Source organism: Scophthalmus maximus, chromosome 7 (assembly GCF_022379125.1).
Source record: "Scophthalmus maximus strain ysfricsl-2021 chromosome 7, ASM2237912v1, whole genome shotgun sequence".
Taxonomy (NCBI): domain Eukaryota; kingdom Metazoa; phylum Chordata; class Actinopteri; order Pleuronectiformes; family Scophthalmidae; genus Scophthalmus; species Scophthalmus maximus.
Window position 1 is genome coordinate 14,436,250 of NC_061521.1, and position 8,678 is coordinate 14,444,927.

The 8,678-nt window shown below is 46.0% G+C and overlaps 2 protein-coding genes across 5 annotated transcripts; one reads left to right on the forward strand and one right to left on the reverse strand.

Annotated features, from left to right (window-relative positions):
• The first annotated feature begins 140 nt into the window (after window positions 1–140).
• lactb (lactamase, beta) lies at window positions 141–6,793 on the forward strand. 4 transcript variants are annotated; one of them, XM_047333409.1, is made up of 6 exons: window positions 141–997; window positions 2,105–2,295; window positions 2,396–2,714; window positions 2,813–2,978; window positions 3,154–3,681; window positions 6,549–6,793. In XM_047333409.1, the coding sequence occupies exons 1-5, from the start codon at window positions 484–486 to the stop codon at window positions 3,677–3,679; spliced, it is 1,716 nt and encodes a 571-aa protein (XP_047189365.1). In that variant the 5' UTR covers window positions 141–483; the 3' UTR covers window positions 3,680–3,681; window positions 6,549–6,793. The 4 variants fall into 4 exon arrangements, with proteins under 4 accessions (XP_047189365.1, XP_047189364.1, XP_035499257.2 ...); XM_035643364.2 differs by lacking the exon at window positions 6,549–6,793 and having other exon boundaries at window positions 143–807; window positions 931–997; window positions 3,154–3,830; XM_035643367.2 differs by lacking the exon at window positions 6,549–6,793 and having other exon boundaries at window positions 145–795; window positions 931–997; window positions 3,154–3,830.
• LOC118315794 (pro-neuregulin-4, membrane-bound isoform-like) lies at window positions 5,175–6,865 on the reverse strand. The gene is made up of 5 exons (XM_035643381.2): window positions 6,743–6,865; window positions 6,501–6,536; window positions 6,307–6,400; window positions 5,987–6,139; window positions 5,175–5,861 (listed from the first exon to the last, which is right to left on the reverse strand). Exons 2-5 carry the CDS (start codon window positions 6,508–6,510, stop codon window positions 5,789–5,791), a joined length of 330 nt encoding a protein of 109 aa, XP_035499274.1. The 5' UTR covers window positions 6,511–6,536; window positions 6,743–6,865; the 3' UTR covers window positions 5,175–5,788.
• Between the last annotated feature and the right edge of the window lie 1,813 nt (window positions 6,866–8,678).

Consider the following 8,678-nt stretch of genomic DNA (forward strand, 5'->3'; position numbering starts at 1 on the left):
AACTTACTGACTTACTTGTGAACATGAGTAAATCGACACGGGGACGGTCTGGCCTCTTCCTCGCCGGAAGGTACGCGCCATCTTTCTTTTTTAAAAGCAGCCAGTCATCAGGCTAGGAGAGGGTCGGCGTCACGAGGGGCGTGTCCTCGAAAGGGCAGGTCGCCACCATGATTGTTTTAAAGTGATATGATAAGTATGATGAATAAATATTTGCACATGATAAACGTGATCATATTGCGCAGTGGAGTCACGTGTTAACTTCAGTCGGTGATCCTGACCCTGGTGGTGTTTTGTGGTATCGCCACCAGCTCGTGGACCAATCAGCTCGCCATCGCTCGATGTCGCCTTGGCTCGATTCATCGGGTCTGGTTGGAGGACTCGTGCAGGAAGTAGAAGCGAGCTGTTGTTGCTGTGTTTATCTGTCTGCGGTCCCTCACCAATCTGGGCCAGTTGCCGCCGACGAGAAGAGACGCATTTCTAACAATGGCGCGGTTGTTTCTGCCAAACGGCCTCCGCGGTCCCCTGTTGTCAGCGCGGGACTCCGCTCTGTCGACGCCGAGAGCCGCGGCGCGGGTGAAGCAGCAGCAGCAGCGGAGCGTTTTCACGCAGCGACACAGACACAGACATGCGGAGGGGTCCAAGTCCAGGCTGTGGGTGTGCGGGGTCGGCGCGGGGGTCGCTCTGGCTGTGGGGCTGAAATACAGTGCTTGCGATGACAAAGCCGCAGGAGCAGAGGCGACCGGTCGATACAGCGCGGCGGTCCTGGTCAGCAGGGATCTGGTGGAGAGGATACAGGTAGGCACAGAGGTAGGCCCGTCAGCTGCTGGGTCAGGTGTCCCGTTGACCAACTCCCCCTTTGCTCTCACCCCCCCCCCTGCCGCAATCCTGTGGGTTCCGCATATGTTCTGTGTCGTCTCTGTCTGTTGTCAGGCTGAGGTCGGGGCTCCTGGGCTGGTGGTTGGGGTCTCTGTGGACGGTGCTCAGGTCTGGTGTGAGGGTAGGTGGCCCTGGAAAAGGAGCTTTATAGAACACAATTACTAATTATAGTCACCTTTGTAACCATTGTCATCTGGTGATCTGGTGTTATGTTCCACACTGTCTGCTCAAGCAAACACCGGGGCAACAAATTGTTGCTTCACATTTGCTCTGGTCAGAATTGGGACACAACAATGAGGCTTTAGGGCCATAAAGGGGCAATTATTTATTAATCCAAGAGAAAATGGTCATATTTAAATCCCCCAGAGCTGATGGGATGTCTTCCTGTTACTTCTTTTGTACCAAAACAAAATTTTACAATTAAATTAAACATTGGGAAAAAAGCTAATTATAAATTTGGGGAATTTTGGAGAATATTTATCAAATTCTCTTGGAAAGGGACATCTGATTGTAAACTGATTATCAAAATAGCTTCAAATCAAAAAATCTTGTCCATCAAATAATTGATTTATCGACTAATTGTTTAATTTGTAGGTGTAAGTCAGTGTTCGGTCAATGTCCAGTTGCTGTTGATGTTGCTCCTCTTTCTGACATTATGCAAACGCTGGCATTTGTGTTTTCCATTGTGGACTGGAGCTGCGTAAACTGGTTGGGCTTACGCATCACCAGGCTGGATGGTCCAACGTTGTCTCACAAGACAAATTAATGTTGGCAAGGTCACAAGTTCTCACGCCTGCCAGTCTTTGCACAACATTTGCCAGTTCCCCAGAAATCCACAGCGTTCTTGCTGATTTCATGGCACTTTAGGCAAAAGAAAAGTTGTTTGGAGATTGTGAAGCAAATAAGCAGTATTGGTTTGAATGTGTAGGCTTAACCTTGGAACATGAAGAAGAAATGTAAGAGACAAATACATAATTAACAAACATAGCTTTTGCCTTGGAACACAATTGGCCAATTTCTAGATGATACACAACATGGCATTTTGTTTGTGTCATGAATCAAGCAGGCAGATTCCTAGAGGAACCAGAGATTCAATGTGAAATCAAGCATCATCCTCATCAATCGTCTATATCCTTCACTTAAATGTCATAGTGGTCTATTATTACAATAATTCATCTTCAAATGCAACACACAGACGTGATTCTTTAAATTTCTTCGTGTAATTCAGGGATTGGTTTTGCTGATTTGGAGAACCGTGTGCCATGCAGTGCGGACACAGTGATGCGAATCGCCAGCATCAGTAAGCCCCTCACATCTGCAGCTGCTGCACGACTGTGTGAGGAAGGGAAACTAGATCTTGAAGTCCCGGTCCAAAACTATGTCCCAGACTTTCCCCAGAAACAGTTTGATGGAGAGGATGTAAGTCACTTCAAGTCATGCTTAATTATCCATTTAAGCAGTTCAGCTTGTTCATTTTTTTGTTCAGCTCAGACGCACACTGTCCATTCCGTTCTCTCAGGTCACAATAACCCCTCGTATGATCCTGTCCCACCTGAGCGGTATACGACATTATGAGAAGGATGCAAAAAAGGTGAAAGAGGACAGGGAGAAAGCTCTGCGACTTCTAAAGCCACCAGTTAAAGAGAAGGAGGATGAAAGGAGCTCATCTGAAAACAGAGATAAAGCCACAAAAGAGCAGAACACTAAAAACAAAGAAGCCACTCTGGCCCAGAAGAAAAAAGAGTTTGAGCACGAGGAGTACTACTTGAAGGACAACTTTGAAAGCGTCACTCACGCCTTGGACCTCTTCAAGGACGACCCGCTCATTTTCAAACCTGGTAAAAGCACACGCTTCCTTGCTAAACAAGTAAACTATAATGCATTTTCGGTGTTAATGTATGTTTATGTTATAGGATTTATGTTTTGCTACATGCAGGCACCACTTTTTTGTACTCCACCCATGCCTTCACCCTGCTTAGTGCCGTTGTGGAGCGAGCTGCTGGACAGCACTTCCTGGACGTCATGATGAACCTTTTTCGAGAGCTGGGAATGCTCCACACCGTGCCTGATGAGAATGACCCAATTATTTACCACCGCTCCAGGTAATTTCAATAACTAGTCACAATTAAGTGCAGGGGGCGCTGTATCAGTACCGTCAGAGTAAAACGGTTATATCTTTGCGGTTGTGTTGTTTGCTTAGGACTGTTTTTCGAGTTCACATTACATGCCAAAAAATCCAACGACGAGTCCATATTTAAAGATGCCACTCCTCCACAGGTATTATCATCTCAACAAGAGGGGACGTGTTGTCAACTGCCCGTATGTAGACAACTCTTACAAGTGGGCAGGAGGCGGCTTCCTTTCCACTGTGGGGGACCTGCTGCTGTTCGGCAACGCTCTACTCTACAGCTACCAGGTGGCCCACCTAACGGACACCGAGGGCTTGCTGCCAGGCTTCCTTAAACCCCAAACGGCCATTGATCTGTGGGCACCAGTTGACAGGACAGAGGCCAGCTGGGATAAGGATGGCATGTATGCCCAGGGCTGGCTGGTAGTGGAGAAACTGCAGAAATATGGCGAGTGCAGGAAGCGCAGACATTACGTGTCGCACACAGGTGGTGCTGTGGGGGCTAGCAGTGTCCTCCTGGTGTTACCCAGCGCGGAGACAGAGCAACGCCAAGGACAGAGCTCTCTCCCCCCACAGGGAGTGGTGGTCACCATCATCACTAACATGCAGTCCGTGGGACTCAACAGCACAGCACTGAAAATTGCACATGAGTTTGACAAAGCCCGACGCCTGTAAGAGTAAGTCGTTTACAGAAGTGTGTGTGTGTCTCCGTTTATGCCGAGAAGTAATTCAGATAAAACCTTGTGATCTTGTGTAATTTTGATAGAGCGTTTAAATATGTCAAGAGAGAATGTTTTGGAAAATAAAACAAATCCTTTAACATGTATTTCATATACGTTTTATGAACTGCAAACAAAGTGAAGGGAAAGCACTCTGCCACTAGGTGGAGGCAGCTTCATGCATTTCTAATGAGAAATGGAGGCCACAGACCTATGATAGCAGTTGTCGGCTTGATAGAGGATGAAATGCATTTCTCCCATTTAAAAACAACTCTTTTTTTTATTAATTTATTTTATAGCATTGTAGTATTTTATACACAATAGAAAGAAGTTGGTTGTTATTTAAAGCAGCATGTTACGACTCGTAGTGACCTTTCAGGGCCCAACCCACCCACATATTTCCTCATAGCATCTTGACATTCTTTTGAAAAAAACCCATTGTTTATTGACCTCATACTGTAGCTGACTTTAGCCACAAGCACAATCGTTACTTTTCTTTGAATTTAACAAAGCGTGAGAATTTTATGCCTGAATAAGAATACTTTTTGGGGAGTAACTTAGCTGTCAGCAGTCCAAATTTAGATTGTGTGTTCCCTTCACAGTTGGCCTCAACTATGTGAGAATACCAGACGTACCTCAAAATGGAGACTACTAGCAAACTATTAGAAATGCAGCCCAACGAGTTTTAATTCCTCTTCTTGCTTAATTGACGCAGACTTGATGTCACCATTGTTATTAGAAAACTCATGGGATCTCATGTGCCACTGTTTTTAGATTCAAGGGAACTGATGAATGGCTTGGGATAGGCTAATTATACAGACTCCCTGACACAGTGTGTCTCTAAGTTTTCAGACTGCGTGTGTGTGTTTAAAACTGCCAAGTGGAGACATTTTTCTGCCAAGTGAGGTCATCCTGACCAGTCTCAAATTCTTCAAGGGGCAATTATGGTTTAGGGTTAAGTTTAGATCCAGGATTAGGTTAAGAATAGGCTCCAGTCTGAGGAATGAAGTGCTGATGGTTACGTTTAGAGGCCAGTCAAGGAATGACTAACTTCAAACAAATGCATGTGTGCGTGTATGTGTGTCAAATGATTCTGTAGATATCATTGCATATATTTACACAATTACAAATTATTTACTCAGAGCATATTGCGCTTATTCATTAGCTAATACAATATTTTGTTTCATAATTCCTTATAATATCAAGCCCAAAATGTAGATTAATATTTCAGAAACTAGTTTTTCATAGTCCAACTGCACTTTGCCAACGCTTTGTAGACTAAGCACATAGATTGAAATGTGATTTAACATGAGTAACACCAGTGCCGACCTCTTAGCTGTGTTATAAAGGCTACTGTGCAAGCTGTGATTCAGTTCCCACCCACTCACATTTGTTTCACACCCTTTGTGTGTGTGTGTGTGTGTGTGTGTGTGTGTGTGTGTGTGTGTGTGTGTGTGTGTGTGTGTGTGTGTGTGTGTGTGTGTGTGTGTGTGTGTGTGTGTGTGTGTGTGTGTGTGTGTGTGTGTGTGTGTGTGTGTGTGTGTGTGTGTGTGTGTGTTTGTTTTAATGAATTACACCTGTAGCAAACTGGATGGAAATCTCATGAGACCATTAATCTGCTCTTTACTTGCCTTGACTTAAAGGTGACACATTTTGCTCATATTAAGGTTCATACTTTTAATTTAATTTAATATACCCCAGTCTGTTGTGATTGGTCAACAGATTCAAAATGTTTAGGAGATGTCAAGCCCCTTCACCAGAGAAGTGGAGAGTCTCAGATTGCGAGTGGGGTTGTGCCCAAAAGAGTCCAACTGTGACAGAGTGGGAGAGAAATCTGAACCTGTTGTTCAGAGCCATGCTATAGGGTTTAGCCAGCTCACAAATAAAACAACATGGTGGTCTTTTTTCATAGCTTGTGGGCTGGCAGGCACAGATACCCACATTTATGTGCATAATCACTGAAAAAGTGATTTTTGCATAATATGTCACCTTTAAGTTACAGTTGGCGCAGCACTGGTCCTTCGTCTATTGGTCAAGAGAACAAAAATGTTCACCAAAATACAGATTATACTCTGGGTTTTACTTTCCAATACTGTTGCTGATTCTTCTGTTGGCTCTGTTGCTTGGCTTTCATCATCCTGCGTGAAGACACACGTAATGATCAAAATTACCAAGACTGTGTGATGCATGGAAACACTTCCACATCCTAATATTATTGTTATTTTTAGACACCTCGAGAAAACCAAATGCATAATGCGCTTACCTGCGTACGTAGTAGATAACGAGTGCGAGCACCACTAAGATGAGGAGGGATATGATGAACACGGCTGCAATTAAACCCGCCTCCCCTGCGTTGGTGAACTTGCTCTGCAGCTGGAACTGCTCACATCTGCTGCCTTTGTAATCCTCCTCGCACCTGAAGTGAGATATGACGTGCATAAGTGTCGACAGTCAGCACACAGGGCCATTGTCAACAATGTTGCCATGCTGTAGAACCAACAGGCACACCAGCATGGAACTTAAAGGTCCCCGAACACTCTCACATGTAGGACGGTTGAAAATAATTTTTTTAAATGAACTTACACACAGGAGAGTGTATCCATAGAAGATATTTTGTAGCATGTCCCTCCATTCATACAATAGGTGGCTTCCTGCCCGCTACAAGGGTCTCCATGATCTACACAACCATTTCAGAAGAGATCAATGGCTAGTCTTTTTTCATATATATATATATATATATATCTTGTCTTTATATAATGTCTTTTCTTTATTTTTACCTGCCATCATTTGGAATGTTTTTTTCTTGCTGTTTCCTGAAAACACAGAACACATTTTTTTCAGAGAGAAGGAAATAATCTCTCACCACCAAGGAAAGAACGCCATAACCAGGAGTGTCAGATGCTAATAATGAAAACAAACCGACATATATGAACAACCTCTTAAATCTGAAGGAGAAAAAAAAGACTTCTGAGAGGAATATCGCCGCCCTGTCCTAAATAAATGGAAAATCTGTCCTTACCAGCGCTTGGAATCCCTGCTTTCGGTCGTCAGTGAAGGTGAGTCATAATGACACTTCAAAGTAAAGCACAACTGCTTTTTGTCAGACCTCTGAAGAAACTGTCATGTGGGCGTGTTCCTCCCCTTGGCCAAGAAAAATGTTGTGATTGCAGTTTGTCCACATTGTGAATGGCAGGCTAAACGTCAGGATACTAACTGATCACTGGTAATTTTGTCAGCGTGTCACACAAGCTGTTTCATTTGGCTGGTGTGTGGGTAATTCACAAACAACCATCAGAGGTCACACGTGTCGGACCACCGGGTGACAACTGAGTGTACGACACAGCGTTTATCTTCTTGGAGGTTCAGTTGCATCATGTGATCCGGAAGAGGACGGGAGAGGAAATCATCAACGTGTCTGGGTTTGGTTAGAAGCATCAGAATGCCTGGTATGCCAAGAAGGCATGAATGGAATCGTGGGAACTCAGTTTTTTTGAGTCCTGCCTGAGAACACATCACACCAATCCCTTCAGACAAGTGACTGCTGCTCAATGCTCCGAACCGTTAGTCGACTCATCAACTGGCCTCCGGCTACTTAATTGTTTTGTGGAACTGTGTGAAAGGCTGTTGGTCCGAGCTCTGCAGTGATGACGCTCATGGGGTTATGCAACTGTCAGACCAAACTCAGGCGGCACTGAGGAGACGGTGTGTGGAATCAGTGTGAGGACGTTTCAGCTCAGTTTCTGACATTGATGGTGTGTAGGGGAGGAGGCCAGTTCCATGTCATCTGGGTTATAAGCCACCCTATATAGATTATTTCTAACATTTATGACTGTACCTTTGAAGCCCAGCGTGGTCGGGCCCCCAGTTGCTACTGACTCCCTATGCTCCAAGACGTGACCTAAGATCTTCTAACTGACTCCTAGTCCTTGCCTGGGGAAAATAAACTTGGCCGCACTGTTCTTTTCTTTAAAAAAAACTATGGCTCAAAGGTGGTGCAATATGTGTTTATAGGACCAACGACAACACAGATATGTGTAGGCAGTGTTTTCTCCACTTGGGTTGGGCCTGTAGTTCCTCTGCACCCAACTCAGATATCTCCCTGTTCCCCTGACGCTGCGCACTGACACATTACAGCCAATCAAAGTGAATCAGTCACTCCAAGGCACTGTTGTGAGTGGTACAGATCTTTTTTACATTTCTTTGTCTTTCTTTTTTTCCTTTCGAGCGGGTGGTTGTTATCGCGAGGATCTCTGCAGCTCCGGGGGTGAAGCGAAGGGAGAGAGTGGTCGACGCTCCGTGGTGGCACAGAAGAGAGAGAGAGAGAGGGGGGGGGAGAGAGAGAGAGAGAGAGAGGGAGGGAGGGAGAGAGAGAGAGAGAGAGAGAGAGAGAGGGGGAGAGGGGGAGGGAGAGAGAGAGAGAGAGGGGGGGGAGGGAGAGAGAGAGAGGGGGAGAGAGAGAGGGGGAGGGAGAGAGGGGGAGGGAGAGAGAGAGAGGGGGAGGGAGAGGGAGGGGGAGAGAGAGAGAGAGAGAGAGAGGGAGGGGGAGAGAGAGAGAGGGAGGGAGAGAGAGAGAGGGGGAGGGAGAGGGAGAGAGAGGGAGGGGGAGAGAGAGGGAGGGAGAGAGAGAGAGAGAGAGAGAGAGAAGGGGGAGGGAGAGAGAGAGAGGGGGAGGGAGAGAGAGAGAGAGAGAGAAGGGGGAGGGAGAGAGAGAGAGAGAGAGAGAGAGAGGGGGAGGGAGAGAGAGAGAGGGGGAGAGAGAGAGGGGGAGGGAGAGGGAGGGGGAGAGAGAGAGAGAGAGAGGGAGGGGGAGAGAGAGAGAGAGAGAGAGAGAGAGAGGGAGGGGGAGAGAGAGAGAGAGAGAGAGAGAGAGAGGGAGGGAGGGAGAGAGAGAGAGAGAGAGAGAGAGAGAGAGAGAGAGAGGGAGAGAGGGAGGGAGAGAGAGAGAGAGAGAGAGG